This window comes from Lissotriton vulgaris, chromosome 7 (assembly GCF_964263255.1).
Source record: "Lissotriton vulgaris chromosome 7, aLisVul1.2, whole genome shotgun sequence".
NCBI classification, from domain to species: Eukaryota; Metazoa; Chordata; class Amphibia; order Caudata; family Salamandridae; genus Lissotriton; species Lissotriton vulgaris.
The window spans coordinates 807,391,768-807,409,845 of NC_141695.1; the positions used below are offsets into that span (position 1 = coordinate 807,391,768).

The window sequence follows — 18,078 nt, forward strand, 5'->3', positions numbered from 1 at the left end:
GTGGACAAAGGACAGACCACGCTGCTGGTGTTACTGGATCTGACCGCTGCATTCGACAACCTATCTCCCTCAGTCCTAACATCTTGACTGAGGGAGCTGGGGGTGGAGGGGCCTGCCCTTAACCTTCTATCCTCCTTTCTAGAGCTTAGAGAGCAGAGGGTTCAACTGGGCAAATACCTCTCCCCTGTAAAGTCCTTGCAATGTGGGGTGCCACAAGGGTCGGCCTTAAGTCCGACCCTATTCAACATCTACGTGGCCCCACTTGCTAGACTAGTAAGAGCTCAGGGGATGGAGGTAGTGTCGTATGCAGACGACACTCAGATCATGGTGTCCCTGTCCCGGTCGGTCAGCACCTCAGCGTTCAGTTTCAGGAGTTGCATGCAATCGGTCGCCGATTGGATGACGCCTAATTCCCTGAAGCTGAATGGCGACAAGACCGAGGTGCTGATCTTCGGAAAGGACAGGGATGCCTGGTTGAGTGAATGGTGGCCGCCATCACTGGGAACCTGTCCGACTCCTTCACAGTCGGCAAGGAACCTGGGGGTCATTTTTGACACCGAGCTGGCAATGACCCTACAGATCAACAGAACTGTAGCTACCTGCTGGGGAGTCTTAAAAATCCTTCGCCGAATCGCTCACTATTTATCCCCGCAGGCAAGAAAACAAACAGTAGTAGCACTGGTAGGATCGCGATTGGATTACTGCAATGCGCTGTAACCCGAGATTAACAAGGGACTGGTACAGCGCCTGCAAGTAACACAGAATGCAGCGGCGAGATTTGTGTTGGACCTTCCTTGCTCTGCTTCCGCTACACTAGCCAGAAAGAACCTTCACTGGCTACCCATTGAGCAACGAATTTCTTTTAAAATCACTTGCTTAGTTCATAAGGCTCTTAGGGCAGGACCGGCCAACGGCCTGGGATCTCTGCTTTCCAACTATGTACCCAGCAGATGCCTCAGATCCTCACAACAGAACCTCCTTGTAACCCCTTGCACTAAAAAGACAAAATGGGGAGGAAGAGCCTTTGCATCAGTGGCCCCTCGACTCTGGAATGCCCTCCCCTGTGAGCTCAAGGCCCTTTCATCTCTGCCCCTCTTTAAGAGAGCTCTTAAGACCTGGTATTTTAGGAAAGCCTATTATTAAGCATCTCCTGGTCATTCAATATATTATGTTAGGCGCCTTGATGCCCATTGGGCTGAGTTCAGCTCGTTATAAATCTATTTTCATTTCATTTCTTCATTCATTACTCGGGGCCTGTGGACCTGTAAGGGCGACGCGTACCATTGCTGCAGCGGTGGAGCTCTGCCCTAACGATTTACGGTGTGCCACAGGCTGAAGGTTGGTGCCAGGAAGTGGTGATTGAATGTCGCTGGCTGCGTGAGCACTTGAGGGGCAACCTAGAAGCCCTGCGCTACCCTCTTTACGGTGATGTGGTGAGGCCCTGAGTGTGGTGGATGATCCAGTAAATGCACTTTACGTCACTGTTGGGCCTGACCATTTGCTGCGCCCGGGTTGAGCTGTAAGGTTCTGAAGACCCATTTGCTGGGAACCCCCCCACCCCACCCCCACCCCCATTGGATGGCCCTGGGATCAGACAGTGCATAAGCAAGGCGGAGAGACATTGCCTTTTTGCACCCACGGTTTGCCAACGCAGATCTACACAGGGGTTTGGCCTGCCCCGGAGGGCGCTATAAACTGGAGACATAGTTTGTGGAACGTGAGCGCTTTCCGGCAGAGGCTGGGTTACTCGGAGTCGATCTGTGGTGCCCGACTGTGAGCTCGCTAGCTGTCCTGGGCTGGGTCCGCGATTCCCTTTCTACCGGATAGGCGCCAAGCTGTGACGTTCTCGGCGGGGGTCGCTGTGAGGCCCTGTGGCCCTGAAGCGCGTGGCTCCTTGAGGCCTGTTGCCTGTCTGCTACGGTCTGGACCCAGGGAGACGCGTTTGCCGGCCTCCCCCTCCACTGCTGGCTGGAATGGGGCGAGTAGACAGGTCGCAAACTAAACTGTTGTTTGACCCTAAGAGACCCAAGCCTGGGGAGTCCTCCACTGAGGACAGTCTTGGGGAGCAGGAGCAGACAGTGGGCGACCAGCAACAGGACATCCGCAGCTTGTTGGTCACAATGGAGAAGAACCTACAAGGCGGGATGGCCTCCCTGGGCACCAAGATGGATGCGCTTACGTATCGGGTGGACCGCATGGGCGAAAGATTGGATAAGCATGCAGAGAGGCATGATATGTCGGAGCGCAGGATAACCGAGGAGGAAGAGGCTCAAACCGGCCTGGATACGGAGCACAAACTGTTGGGCAGGGTGATACAGCTACTACAGGACAAAACAGAGGACTTGGAAGCGCGTTCTAGGCACTGTAATCTGCGCATCACGGGTCTGCCGGAGTCCACCTCCACGGGGAATATGGAACTCTTTATCGAGCAACTCCTCAAGACACTTCTGGGAGATGCTTCTTTCTCAGAGATGTTCGTAGTGGAGAGGGCGCACCGCTCTCTCGCACCTCGTCCTAAGCCGGGTGCCCCCCCTCGACCAAATATAGTGAAGTTGTTGAACTACAGAGACAGAGACGTGGTCCTTGGATTGGCGCACGAAAAACAGCTGCTGAGCTTTGAGGGGTCCACGATCTCCCTATTCCCGGATTTTACTGCTAGGGTGCAGGAGGCGAGGCGTTTGTTTGCCCCGATGAAGAGACAGCTCAGGGATATGGGGGCTGATTATGCGATGCTTTATCCCGCAAAGCTAAGAGTTAACCGGCAGGGCCGCTCGTTCATCTTCACGTACCCTAAAGTTCTGCAAAAGGCCCTAAAAGACTGGTCGAAGGAACGGCGCAAGTCTCCAGGCACACCTTTACTGGACGAGGCGGCTGGTGGATCCTTGGAGGAGCAGGACTGAGAGGGGAGCGCGATATGACACTGCTGAGTATTCTTTTGTATTGCAACTATGTTGACAAAGAAATATGAGGTCCCTCCACCCCCCTACCCCTGCTTGCAGATTATGTACCCTTTTCTGGGAAAGATGCATTATATTTTGTGTAAAATGTCTTCCGTGCGACCGAGTAATAGATGTTATTGAGACAGTTTGCTTTGACGTATCCTCTAGGGCGTGGGGTTGTGAGGGTAGCGGGTAGGGGGGGTGGAAAGATGTGAGTGAGCTTGGTTTGGGGACCGAGGAAGGGCCTTGGAGGGGTGATCCATGTATGATGTCTTTATAATTTAATTTGATAATTTTTTTGCAGCAGCAAACGCACCTAATTGGCGGTATTCGGGGTGTGGTTATTTGAAACTGCTATTTTGTTTTTCACTGCGAGCTACATCCACCCCTGAGTGAACCTCACCTGGGATGTTTTGTTGTTTGGGTAGGGGGGGGTTCTTTCTGGGGCAGTCGTGGGAGAGATCCAGGGGGGGGTTGGGTGATGCGGGCCTGTTGAGTTTGCTGATGTTAGATATGTTCGCTCGTTGTAGCATTGTAGGGGTCTACATCCATAGATTTCAGCAACAGGTACTGGGCTGCGGTTGGGTGGGTGGATGGCAGGTTGGGGGAATGTTCTATGACGTCTTAGAGTTCTTAGCCTTTAGGTCTACAGCTATGAGGGGACGCAACCCAGGCACACACGCACAAATTACACTTCATTTTCGATCGCAATGGCTTCTGACACACCAGTAACTGCACAGGAGTGTGCTCTAGATTCTATGACCCTACTCACGTGGAATGTACATGGCCTGAATGACCATCGCAAGGTTAGAAACATTTTGAATTATTTTAATAGGCACAATGTGGATGTGGCTCTTCTACAGGAGACCCACCTACGTCCAGACAGCCCCATTTTGCGCTCCAAAGGACTTCTGGGCAATATCCATGCTGCGGGGTTCACGTCGCATGTTAGGGGGGTCCTGATATGGGTGAACCCGAGGTCTGCGCTGACTTTGGAGCCCCTTGTGACTGACCGGGAGGGCAGGTACGTACTGTCTAGATGTAACGGAAAGGGGCTGGAACTTCTCCTTCTCAATGTTTATGGTCCCAACTATGATAACCCTGACTTTTACACAGTTATCCCTAGAGGTCCAGCCATATGCCCAGTCCCAGACTTTGTGGGGGGGGGGGGGAGATTTCAACTTCTTCAGACAGACAGCCTTGGATAGATCGGACGGTCCGGACAGACACCCTTCGGTCGCGGCTAGGGTGGTGGAAACCGAGCTATTGCGCTTTGATATGACGGATGTATGGCGACACAGGTCCCCTCGCCAGGGCGACTACCCGCACTATTCTGCGCAGTACCATATTCGCCTCCTGTCAACTGCTTCAGCAGATCCGAGCGTGTGTAATCCTACCGTGCACATACTCGGACCACTCCCCTCTGCTACAGACATTAGCCTCGCCTAAGAAACGAATCCCTCCATTCCAATGGTGTTTCCCGCCCTATTCCCTACTGGACGCTGCTTTCAGAGAGGAGCTGGCTGAGTCCATTATGATATTTTTTTAGAAGAATGTTGCATCGGTAGACTCCTTCCAAACGGTTTGGGAGGCTTTCAAGGCGTACATTAGGGGTATCACCATCTCTAAGCACGCAGGAGTTCTCAAATCTATACGTGGTAGGCTGGCGACCCTGGAGCGTAAACTAAAGGAACTGGAGTGCACTCGCTCCACTACTCCGACTGAGGATAATACCCGGGAGCTAGCCCAGACTCTACGTGAATTCCATGATGAGGCTGATTCGGAAATTAAGCATCTTGGGAAATACGCCATGGCCAGATCCTATGGCGAGGGTGAACGACCGGGGAAGGTTTTAGCGCAACTCCTCAAACAACGCAGGGATACTACCGCGGTCCCGAATATTGCGTCTGGCCCGGATGCGCCACCATTCGCGGAAGAGCAGGTGGTGGAGAAGTTCCGGGAATATTATGGAAGGCTGTACTCTTCCTGGGGAAGTGGCTCGGAGGAACGTATCCTTGATTACTTGACTCATATTGAGCTGCCCTGGCTGTCTAATGTGCACCGTAAATTCCTGATGCGCCCATAGAGCGCGATGAGATAACTTTAGCCTTATCCAAGATGAGAGCGGGGAGCGCTCCAGGCAGTGATGGTCTCACTGTTTTGTTCTATAAGGCTTTCTTGGATATACTGTTACCGCATTTACTCACATTGTTTGAAGACTTATGCACTTCAGGGACGATGCCCCCGACTATGCGGGAGGCGATTGTGGTCACCATACTCAAGCTGGGGAAGCCCCCAGACGAATGCGCCTCTTACAGGCCTTTATCTTTAATGAACGTGGACACGAAAATCTTTGCAAAGATACTAGCCAATCGACTCCATCCCCTGGTGACCACTCTGGTAGGCCCTGAGCAGGCCCGATTTGTCCCTACGCGTAACTTGACATATAATTTGCGGACTGTTTTTGCGGCTATGAGGCACACTCTCCCAGAAGTTCCTGCGATTGCAGTTTTTCTGGACATGGAAAAGGCCTTTGACTCTGTTGAGTGGCCTTTTATGAGATTGGTCTTGAGCAGAATGGGAGTGGAAGAGGTCTTTTTGCAGTTGCTCGCTACATTGTACTCCGCACCCACGGCCAGAGTTCGGATAGGCTTGTTGGTCACTGACCCCATACCAATCGGCAGAGGTACTAGGCAGGGCTGTGAGAAGGTGGCCTGATATGCAGTGCTCACTATCCTAGTGAACACTATGTATCAGTCCAGCAACCCTTATTGATGATTGGTTGTAAGTCAACCTTATAGACCAGCTATCCTAGTAGCATGGATACGAGCAGTCTAAGGCTAAAGACTCGAGAGGGCGTGTTAAGCCAGCTGTTATACCACACATATACCCCTTGAACACCAAGTGAAAGGACACCACACAAGTGTTATGAAAATAAACAGTGTATTTATTAAAATCACAACAGCCCTGTACTCTTTATGAGGACAGGGTACTAAGCACAACACAAAACTCTTACGAAAATACTTAAGTTAGCACAGTATATACAAATGACCGAGGGGCACGGAAAACCATATACTCTGAAAGTGGAATGCGAAATTACTAGCAGGTAAGTACAGTACTAATAGGCTTTGGAATTTCTAGGACTTGACTATAGAATCGTTAGATTACTTCTAGGAGACCCAGGGGACTCGGGTGCAGAGTGTGCACTCTCACGCGTGATGCGGGACAAAGTCTATAGTAGCTAGTAAAGACAAAGTTAGTGTTCTCGGGCGAACCCGACCTGGTAGGAGGAAAACGAAAGTGGATTCTGACCCTTGGATAGTGAGGCTATGCTGGGGCACCGAAATGCCGAAGTTACCTAGCCCAGGGGCTGCAGCTGCATATGTCTCAAAAGACGTCGGGAATCCTCGTAGACGGACCAGGAGCCTGGAAGAAAGATGCTGGCAGGCGACCAGTGCAGAGAGTTCGAAGTGATCCAAGCCTGGATCTTGAAGAGAGATGACACCTGAAAGCAGAGGGGACCAAGTTCGTGACTACTAGCCAGTAGTCAGGTGGCACCAGGAGGGCACCGGATGGTAGTCACCTCGACTAGGTGAGTGGGTGACGCTGTGCTCTGCAGATCTCACGGACCAGGCGGCGTTGTCGGCGACCAGGATGGAGGAGCGAGCTGTCCCACGATGGATGAAGCTGTCGGCGTCGCTGGACCCAGGATTGGGCAACAAAGCCTTGGCAAATTCAAGCCCACGCGGTGGACCTAAAATGGCGTCTGGAGTGGACCAGGAGGGTCCGGGGTGCTTCTCTTTTGGAAGGAAGCAAGGGCCAGTCTGGAGCAACCAGACCAGCAGCAGTGATGTCGTCGGGCGTCGTTAAGAAGGCCACAAGCCAGCCGGCTAGTAGCCAAACAACGCGGTGAGCAGCCAAAAGCAGAAGGGCCCCACGCAGATCGTGGAGATGCTGGGAGGCTGATCTTCGGTGCTGGAGCTGCTCAGGGTCGGGGCTTCTCGGACCCCAAAGCACTCACCAGTGGAACACTCGGCGGGCTTGCTGTAAAGAAGCCGTGCAGTTTTGGCGATCGTCGGTCCCTCGAGGTCTCGTCGCACTCACGGTTCTCAGCTTGGCTGTAGAGGTGAGTAGAGGTCAGAGGTGCCAGGGAAGCCGGGTCTCGTCGAGCTGTGTCGTCGGATTCCTGAGGAAGGACTTGCAGCAGACCGCAGTGTTCTTAAGATGGTGCCCGCTTGATGCAGGGTGACTACTCCTTAGTCACAAGGGAGAATCTTGAAGAAGAAATCTTGATGTCCTTTCGCAGAAAGTCGTGTCTTGATTCCAAAGATGATCTAATTTGAACAGGGGGCCCGCTCCTATCTTTATACTAAGAAAAGGGGCTGACCCGGTGACTAGGTCCTGCCTATGGGTGGGACTAGGAGGGGGGTGGTTACACTCCTCTCCCATGCCGGACTTTCCCCAGGCCAGGGGCTGGTGTGCCCCTGGAACTGGTTCTGACCGGCCTATGCGTAGTGAGCACCGGGGTGCCACTCAGCAGTCACCTTCCTGTAAAGCCCTGCCTACCCAGGATACACAAAACCCTGTCTGGGATGGTGCTAGCACCGCCCCGGACAGGAAACCCTTTGTCCAAGCTCTCCTCGCTGGATGGACTCCCAGCAGCAGGAGGTCAGACTCGTGTCTGTGGTGGCAGCATCCATTTTGTGGAGCTGAGGCTTCGTTTAACTTTAACCAGGGTTCACAGTTACATACATGTCGTGTCCCTCTAGAAGGGTGGAATGCTAACCCCGTCGCCAGAATTGGCGAGGGGTTAGTATTCCAATTCGTATGACACCTTACTCGACATGTTTTGATAAAGCAATACCAAAGATAGCATTTAACCGCAAGGATTATAATGCACTTAGGAGTATATGGTATGCGATATCATGGAACAGCTATTAGGACTTGGTTCCGCAAGCTGCAGACAGGCTCAGCTCATGCCAGAGCACCATCTCACACGATTCCAAGCACTCTGCCTTCAGGATTGTCAAGGCCTGCCATAGGAGTGACTGATAGGAATCTGTGTGTCCATTTTTAGGGTTAGATATAGGTATACTATATCTACAGCAAAGGGTGATTACACTACTCTGCCCCAGCTGTCATGCAGCCAGTTGTGTCAAATTTAGGAGGCCAGCCAGGGGTGGCATAATACATGCTTCAGCCCCTTGTAGGCCCTGGGTACACCTATGCCCTGAGTTACAGGGTCTGATAAGGTGGCCCAGTCCCAATTGGAAATGTACCTAAGGTACATGGAATCCATTTTAGAGAGAGAGCAGTAGGCCTGGGGTCCTGATTGGCAGGGCCCCAGGTCAACTATGTCAAAAACCAGCTAAAACACAGGGCAAAAAGTTGGGGGCAACCATAGTCAGGAGGTACCTTCCTACAAGGGCTGCCCCTTATCCCCGATACTTTATGCGTTGACGGCGGAACCCCTGGCATGTGCTCTGCATGAGTATCATGGATACAGGGGCATCGGATTTCCTAATTACAGGTTGATAGTGTCTACTTACGCTGACGACACTTTATTATATATCAGGGAGCCCGAGATCAACCTGTCCCCAGTCCTGCACGAGGTGGTTTTGTTTGGTTCACTTTCGGGCATACAAGTGAATTGGGGCAAGTCCATCATGTTTCCACTTACCCCTGCTACGACACGATTAGACCCGGAATACCCACTACAATGGACCACGGATGCGGTGAGATACCTGGGCATCCGGCTCCATACAGTTTCAGAAATTGTTCTGAGGGAGAACTGCGGGGTCGCTACTTCCAAACTGGAGGACGACATTGAAAGATGGATCAAACTCCCGTTGTCTCTGATGGGTAGAATTTCACTTATGAAGATGGTGATACTTCCCCGGTTTCTTTTCCTGTTCACGAACATCCCTATGGTACTGTCTAGGGCCTTCTTCCAACGTCTGCAATCTTTGATGGGCTGCCTGGCGTGGGCTGGCAAGCAGCCGCGAGTGACCTGGCGGATACTGACCCTGCCCTATTCTATGGGCGGACTGGGCGCCCCTGATTTGGCCTTATATTATAGGGCAGCTCAGGGCTCGCATGCATACCATTGGATGCACGGCCCCTCTGATATACCGCACACGCTGATTGAAAATATTGTGGCTGCTCCGGTCCCCCTGCCGGCCATGCTGTTTCAACCACATGATAGGCGTACTGGGATTCTGGACTCTCTTAACTCTGTTGTCCATGCATGGCAGTGGCTGTTGAACGCGCAGGCAGGTAACCAGTTCTACTCCCCATTGGCCCATATCGACTGGTGCCATTGGCTGGCGCCCTGTCGGGACAGCGGTGTCATAGTTGCGTTGTGGATGCTGGATATAAATACGGTTGGGGACCTCTTTGCAAATGGTACAGCACGCTCCTGAGAGGAGGTTTTAGTGGGGAGAGGCGCCCTCCACGCTCGTGCAGTTCCAATTTCACAGGGTGAGGCATGCACTCAGGGATCAGCTCGGCGAGGATATGGCGGAGCCCCGGAGGTTCGGGCCTTGACCGAAATAGTGGGGGGCCACCTCGCCCACCAGGTTGGTTTCAACGTTATCTCGTGCTGTACTCTCCGAGAGGGACGACACATACACTAAGCCCCGTCTGGAATGGCAGAGGGACCTGCAGGTGGAATTAACGGATGACAAATGGCACTATTGCTGTTCTAGTACAAAGCGCATATCGCTTAATGGGAGTCATAGACTGGTGCACTTTAAATTTTTTAACAGGGTGTATTACACTCCGGAGCGTTTACATAGATACGGTCTCGCGAAAGCCTGCAGTGTGAAAGGTGTGGTAAGCTGGTTGCATATTTCGTGCACGTGGCTTGGAAATGTCTCGGTGTTGCTACCTTCTTGGGGGAAGTATTTGCTGAAGTTAACCGCATCACAGACTTGACGCTCACCCCAAATCCGCCTTTAGCCTTACTGGGTTGCTCTAAGCGTACCCTAAATCACATAGGCGACTAGTGGATATGGCCTTTCTCATTGCTAGGCTATGTGTTGCCGTGCGCTGGCTGAGGGGACCGACCCCTACTATGACACAATGGTCTAGGGATATGCTGTTCTGCTGCACCCAGACTGAGGCATACAGTAAACTGCTCCCGCCCCGAAACAGGCCCAAAAACGTTTGGTCCCTATATGTATCTAGAAGACCTGTGCTTGAGGAGCCTGAGATTAGGGACGCTTCACAACCGGGGAAGCCCATTTCTGATGCACCGGAATCAGTCACGTGAATGTGCCCCTGCATCTCACTTCCTACATCACATCCCCTTCTTTCTTGTTATTCCATATCTCTTTTGCGCACATGGGGGTGCATGTAAGTTCATGTGCCTATAACATGAATCAAGTGAGAATTTGTAATGAAGGTCACTGTCATTCTGCTTTTGATATTGTATACTTGGTTGGTGCTATTTAGCCAGGAAGATAACCTGCTGTATTGATTGGAAGTGTGTCTGCGTCTTCTATGAGCTGTACTGTTTTGTTTTAACCCCTTCCGTGCTTCGAACGTCCAACGGTCGTCGCACGCGCTACCTCGCTGGTGCTGCTCACGACCGTTGGACGTCCGAATCCCGTTAGCGCGATCGAACGTCCGCACTGGGGCGGAATGTTCGACGCGCTAAAGGGGTTAATGCTCTTCTGAAAACTTCAATAAAGATATTACATTTTTTTTTTAAATGCCATTAGTTACTTTGTAGATTACTTCTCTAACCACAGGACTGGATCCTAGATTTAGTCCCAGGACATGCGCTGTAAACAGTTAAGTAAATGCGTTTTGGTTACAATAGTTATTTTTAAGGAATATTTTGTATTTTAAAAGTTGACACCGAAACTTTTTCAGTTGAAATTACCTATGTTATCCTATGGGAGGAAATTCAATTTACAGGTAAAGTATGTTCATATTAGTTTTGTAATCCAGTGCTGGACTCCTAGGTTCAGCACTGGGACCTCTATCAAAAACAGACAAGTAATTACGTTTTTATCATTGGCACGATTTTTAGAGAATTTTTGTAAGTTTCAAAAATCGACACTTAGAAACTTTTTCAGCAAAAAGCATACAATGATATCCTATGGAAGGAAATTCAAGTTACTGGTAAGTACGGTTAGAATTACTTTTCAATGTCAGTACTGGGCTCAAAGATGCAGCACTGAGGTCTCTCCTGATAACAGGGGAGTAAATCAGAATTCGTAGTTCGGCTGATTTTAGGTGAATATTTTAAAGTTCCAAAACTCCACACTTAAAAGAATTTCCAAGTGAAACCAGTCAATATTAGCCTATGAATGAAAGTGAGTTATCCGTTTTTAGGGAAGTACTCGACTGGCAGAGTTAAGGTTCTGGGCATAGACTCAGTGGCCTTCCAGGGTCAGGTAGATAAAGTTGGTGCACTCTCAGCGGCACAGGGGCAGCCGGGTGCAGAGGTAGTTAGGCCCAATGTTATCCAATGAGAGGCAGGGGGCCTTCGGTTGGTGGCTGCTGGCTAGCAGACCACGCGGCTGAGGGAGCTGGGCTCCTGGTCACTTGCTCAGGGCAAAAGGGGGAGTAGGATAGGACAAAGGTTGCACTGCCAGGGGCACTCGGGCGGCTGGGTGCAGGGTGCTTTTGAGCCTTCGGCGCTCAATGTTAGTCAACAGAGATCTTAAAAAGGGAACAAAGGCTGCAGGCTCGGGGACGGAGGATCTTCTGGAGCGACCAACACTTCGAGGGGTAAGTTGGGATATTGGAGGGTAGGTAGGCACCCCGGAGTTGGGCACAAGAGGCCGGGGGGGCGCCGGGTTCAGGGGTGTCTTTTGGCATCAGGAAATCTGTCCCTCTTCAGGTCCCGGTCCCTGGTTCTGAGGCTGCAGGCGTCCTCTGGATTGTTGAGGAGGGTCCTTGGGCACTGGATTCCAGGTCAGAATCACCTGGGGGACGGCCTCAGGGTCTTTGTCCACTCGAGCACAGGCCGGGCTCAGCGGATGCAGAGTGGGCTGGATTTGCGATTCCTGGCTGGCACCAGGGGTATTGTTGTTTAAGCAGAACCACTGCTCATGGGAGTCCCAGTCTCTAAGAGGGTCAAGGCAAGCAGGTCCTCCGGGTTTCTCAAGGTTGCTGTCCGCAGGAGACACCGGGTTTTAGCAGGAGCAGGTTCAAGGATCAACAGGCCGGTAGGGCTGGGGCAGAGTCAGTTGGTGTCGTCCTCTTGTTAGCAGCTGCATGGCAGGTCGTCTTCTTCTTGGTCTTCTTTCTTGTTTCGAAATCGGGATATCGGGAAGGAAGGTTCAGGGTGCCTAAATACTAAATTATGGGGCGTTACAGGTAGGGTGAGGGCATGGACCAGTAGGTCCCTCTCCTGGGGTGGGTACACCCCCTAACCTGCTCCTCTACTGTGGGAGGGGGGCAGGAGCCTAGCTGTGAGTGGGTAGGGCTCCAGATCCTCAAGATGGCGGTAGCCCGGAGTCGTGCTTCACCTCGCCTCTCCCACCTGAGAGGTGTAGTCGGCACAGGCTGCCCCCCCCCCCCTTCCCTGACGGAGGGTTTCCTGCCAGTCTTCCCGCCAGAGTGGGGTTCAGAACTGGTGGGGGCCAGTTGCTGAGTACAGCAAATGGCCTGGAGAAGCTCACAAAGGTGGCATGCCTTTGAAGTATCTGCCCATCCTGGGAGAGGAGACCTATCACCTCGCCCAGGATGTGCATTGTTGCAGGCCCAGGAGAGTGGGGGGCTCACCACCCAGGGGTCCAGCAACATGTCTGCTTTGTGGCAGCCTAGGCAGCCTCTCAGACAAGATGTGGATTGTAGGTTAGGTTTCAGGGGGCATCTCTAAGATGCCCTCTGTAGTGCATTTTACTTTAAATCCCACACTGGCATCAGTGTGGGTTTAATGTGCTAAGAAGTTTGGTATCAAACTTGTCAGTCTTCAGTGTAGCCATTATGGGGCTGTGGAGTTCAGAAATGACAACCTCCCAGCACCATATACTCTTAATGGCATCACTGCACTTACAGTGCCCAGGAATGGCCCTGGGTACTGTAGGGGCACAGGGCTCATGCACCTGTGCCCACACCACTGGCATAGGGCACCCAGCTAGAGGGGTGACTGATGTAGGCCAGGGCAGTGGGTTTGTGGGCATGGCACACAGGGATGTGTGCCATGTCGACTCTTTGTTTAGTTCTGCACCAGGACACTCAGCCTGCAAAGGCACTGTGTGTGTGTGGGTCAGGGTGCAGGGCCCCTAAGGGTGGCACAATAAGTGCTGCAGCCCTTAGGGGTCTCCTCTGGTAACAATGCCCTGGGTACCATTTACCAGGGGCTGACATGTGGCCAGAGATGCCAATTGGGTTTTAGCTTCAATACAGTTTTAGGGAAGGAACACAGGCCCTGGGCACTTGATTGGCAGGAGCCCAGGACACACTCAGTGAAAGCACATCAGCAATTCAGCAAAAAGTGGGGGCATGCCATGCAAGAAAGATGGCACTTTCTCACATATGTTGTTTGTTGTTTCGGGTGATTGGCATGTTACCAGAGGGTCAAGGCTATTCGGGTGAAAGATGTTAATTAAAGATAACATTGTAAAATATTTCATGATGGAATTTACCTTGTCAATGTGGATAGTGGTTAACTCATTGCTTGGACTCTCTTTCTACTTCTAGAGATGACTTTAATATCCAGGTCCTACATGCGTTTGTAGAGCTGCACGAATTCATGGACCTCAACTTAGTGCAGGCTCTAAGGTAAGTGGGCAGCTTAGAAGGGTCCGCTGCATCCATACTAAAAATTTTGGAAAGAACATAAGTGCAGAAGAAGAAAAATATCAAGAGGAAGGGTGGTTGGATTCGTATGGTGGATGACCAACGGATATATGTTCAGGCGCAAGATGAGATGTAGCATTGTGGGGCAGGCTTTGCCTGGCAAAGTGTGCAGAATAGTGGATGTGCTAAATTCTGTTCCTGGAGGAGGTTCATTAGGATTGTTACAATTGTAGTTTGTGGCGCACAGTGCAGCAATTTGAGAGACCAGGTGAGCTAAGAAGCATGTGGGGCATGTAGATTGGCTGAAGAACCTGGGGAGCTATTGCAGGCTGAGATTGTGGCTACTGCAGGATGGCTGAGTGGTACATGGGGAGGTCCAGGGAGATTCCAGAGCACATTTGAACTTTAGGTAGACAAGCGATCCAGGCAAAATGAGGAAACGGTGGGAGGTGAAGGCAAACTTGAGACTACATGAAAGTTGGAAGTAGGTCGAGGAGTATGTGGGAAGACCAGAACTAAACAGCAGCATGATGGTAGTTCTTTAGACATTAAGCTTGCAAGAGCTCCTGGCATACTGAAGAACATTGATAAATTTGAGTAGTGCGTTGGCCGTCCAGGTACAATGAAGGTATATGTATTCTCTGCTCAGAGGGAGTACATTGTAGATGCATGCTTTAATTATTTGCTTACTTCTGACCCACAGACAGTTCCTATGGAGCTTCCGGCTCCCTGGAGAAGCCCAGAAGATCGACCGTATGATGGAAGCATTTGCTCAGCGGTACTGCCAGTGTAATCCTGGTGTTTTTCAGTCCACAGGTATGTGCCAGTCCATCTTGAGGGCATCTCGCTTATTGACAGTATAAAAAGTCTTGCATGTGCCACATACTGTCAAACAGAAGCACTTTGTTTGCATGAGTCGTACATTGTGAGCATGTTGTGCTTTTGATGTAGTGTCCATGATGTAGTGATCCTTGTCAATCCATACCTTTTTGTGTGATTTGAAATGTGGCTGCTTTAAGATGCCCCAAAGTTCTCAGGATGTTTATCTGTTTCTTATAGTTTATATTTGTTGCAAGCTTAAGAAGAAGACTGCCTAAAATTCCTCAACCCATAAGTCCCTGACACACTCATTTTGGGGTTCACAGAACTTAATAGTGTCATCTAAGGTCAGAACATAAGTAAGAAAGTTAAAAGCCAATGATCTTTTAGTTTTTCAATGTCCGCGATGATTATGGCAATTCTTTGTAAAGCCTGTCAGCTGCTCTGATGGGCATTTCAACTCTAGAATTCTGCTGAATAGGAACATTCCTAGCAAACATCCAAGTGTAGTTGACTCTGACGAGCAAGCAACAAACTATTCCAAGCATTAGTATGAAAGGGTCTTGTCTTCTTTGTGAACTCTATGAACAGTTGTTATAGCGAGAAGAAACACTGATATAGTTAGGAGCAAGAAAAAACGTGCCAATTAAAAGGAGTTTAAAGAATTAACCAGCCTGATTTGTAGATCATCTAAAAGCGCTTGCACAGAAAGAACTCTCCTGCCTCCAACGAGCCAGTGTAGACCAACTTTTAGGTGAGGTCTCTACGTGTGAGTGAACGGATGAGTTTGGTGGCAACACTTTGTGTCAGTTGAAGTTGTAAGATATTAGGACAGAGCAAGGGAGGCAGTCACCCTCCAGCCTATTAATCCGCATCAATCTGTTCATAGGAGCAGAGGAATTTTACTCATGCTTTTTAAATGCAGAAAGCAGCGGAAGTCTGTTTATTAATCTGTGGCTTGTATGTTAGTTTATTGTTATAGACAAAGCCTAGATTGCAGACTGTTGTAGTGGAAAAGGAAGTGCAGTCCATTTTGTTTGGCACCCAAGTGTCAGACCACGTGAAGTGGAGCCTCCTCGTACAAGAATCACAATCTTATAGGAGTTCCATTTCCTAGCGTTGAGATCCGTCGACATCGCGAGAGCAACTTGAGGAGACCTTTGTGTTATCTAAACAAATATAGAGATGGTTATTATCTGCATAACAACAAAAAATACGCTAAACTAAAATTATCCAGTATTATGGGTATCTTTCATAGATTCACATGCCTGAATCATTTCCCGTCGTCGGGGTGGGAGTCCCCGGTATATAAAAAGAGTAATGTCATAAAGACATATACATAGCAATAGGCCAGAGGCCTCTCATTAGTAACATATCCATGTCCTTTTGTAAAAAGGACAAAACTTTGGCCAAGAGCCAATCCGATCTCACCACCCTCTAGAACCTTCCTGGAAGGAGCCCTAGTCCCTCAGATTTTCTACCGCACGTCGTGCTAAGGAAGTCTCCTCTGAGCTCTGCTCAGTTTCTTTGTATTTCTGGATTTATTTCCACATATTTGTCTCAGAATTATCTTTCTGTGAGTAATCTTCTGTTTAGCCGTGGCTGATACTCCAAAAAGGGACTTTTCAGACCATGTGCCTCTTGTGGCAAAAAGAGGCTTCATGTGGATGACAGGCATGAAGACTGCCTTTACTGTCTATATCCTGACCATTCAGCAAAGGATTGTAAAGTCTGCCGTACTTTTTCGGCCAAAACTCTCAAGGATAGAGAGGGCCGACTGCTGATATGGCTCCAGAGACTTAAGGACAAAGATCATCCAGTCTCTTCAGGTGAGAGTGAGTGTTCCTTCGGGAGTGTACACTCTACTCCTAAAAGGCCTAGAACTTCATCCCCAGGACCATCTGTACAGCCTCCTCAAAAGAAGACACCCAAGTCTTCAGAGGTTCGTTCTAAGGCTACTGCTGTAAAGGTTTCTCTACAAGATCCTGCCTTCAAGAAACCTTTGGTGACATCTTCAGCCCTACCTGTGACAATGTCGACAGCCACGATCTCCACGTCGGTGGCGTCATCTTTATCATCAACGTCGACAACTACTACATCCTCATCGTCGACGGGTAGGTCTGTTCCATCTCTGAATATTATTAAAAAGACCTCGACGGCGCCACCGTCGACGAGTGCCTCATCGTCGACGAAGTCTAAACTGTCGTCGTCGACAAAATCTTCGACGTCGACAAAACTCTCTTTATTGTCGACAAAATCATCACCGGCGTTGAAGGCCCCATCATCGACGACAAGTTCATCGTCGATGAAGTCATCGTCGTCGATACCAGCGTCGACGAGGCAGTCGACGGGCCCGTCGACGGCGATCCCAGCGAAGCCGACGACGACACCAGCGTCGACGAAGCCGTCAACGACAACACCAGCGTCGACGAAGTCGTCCACGAAGCAAACATCGTCGACGACGCTGCCGTCGACGACGTCGTCGTTGAAGAAGACACCGTCGACGACACAGTCCGAGTTGACTGTCAACGTTCCCCCTTCGACGACCATTCCATCAACGGCAGGATCACCTCCATTTGAAGTGTACCTATACACACTTCAGGATGACTACGCGTACACTTACGCCAGAGTTAACCTCGCCGAGCAGGGTGCAACCATTTCCCCCGGCTCATCTCCTGGATGCTGAAGACTCGGATGAGGGCTCTATGTTTCAGCAAGCGACAAGCCCATCTGAACTGCATGTAAAGCTTAACGAAAGCTCAGATTATGAGGAACACGGACAGTAAAGTTTGGAGTACCAGGAGGAATTCCAACCTCCACCGCCTCCACAACAGCCTATGGTGTGTCTCCCAGCTTCTATTGTGACAGACCTGCAGTTTCTCATTGCGGACTACAAGTAGAGGTTCCCGTCCACTGCTCCACCTCTGCCAGTGGTAACACAGCCAGTTGTGACACCTACAGTTGTCACACCGCCACCTAGACCTCGGCCTGCTCCTTTAGTCCTCTGACCAGATCCGACTCCCTTACGTCCTCTACCATCCTCTGATGAGGAAGAGGAAGAAGAAGTGGAGCAACAACGTGAGGAAGGGGAGCTCCAGGAAGACGAATGGGATAAGTATGTAATTTCAGGTCCAGCATCCCCTGTGCAGGCACAAACGGATTCTCCCCCGGAAGACATGGGGGTTTCCACAACATCGTAGAGAGAGCGGCGTTGCGCTTCAGCCTCAAAGTAACGGCAACTCCTCAGGATTGCTTCCTTTATGATTTTAAAGAGCCATTCCAAAAGGCGGTACGATCTATTCCCATCATTGATCACGTCTGGGAACAAGGGGAGAAAATAATGCAAAACCCTTCATCTCTGGTTCCAGTGCTGCCCAGACTGGATAAAAAATATAAAGCCCCGGACACAGCCCCAGCTTGACTTATTGGCCATCCAAAGCCGGACTCTGTGATAACCCAGGCAGCACAACGCAAGTCAAAAAATCCTTCGGCTGCATTGACTGCGCCGCCAGATAAGGAAGGCCAAAAGCTAGACAACATAGGGAAAAGGTTTTCGTCT

At 50.4% G+C, this 18,078-nt stretch overlaps 1 protein-coding gene across 1 annotated transcript in view; it reads left to right on the forward strand.

The window, feature by feature from the left end:
- Nucleotides 1-18,078, forward strand: part of CYTH1 (cytohesin 1) — a 635,562-nt gene that overhangs the window by 168,634 nt on the left and 448,850 nt on the right. The window contains exons 4-5 of the mRNA XM_086931079.1: nucleotides 13,602-13,682; nucleotides 14,404-14,516. Of these exons, the coding sequence (XP_086787205.1) occupies nucleotides 13,602-13,682; nucleotides 14,404-14,516 (194 nt within the window). The remainder of the gene's footprint in view (nucleotides 1-13,601; nucleotides 13,683-14,403; nucleotides 14,517-18,078) is intronic.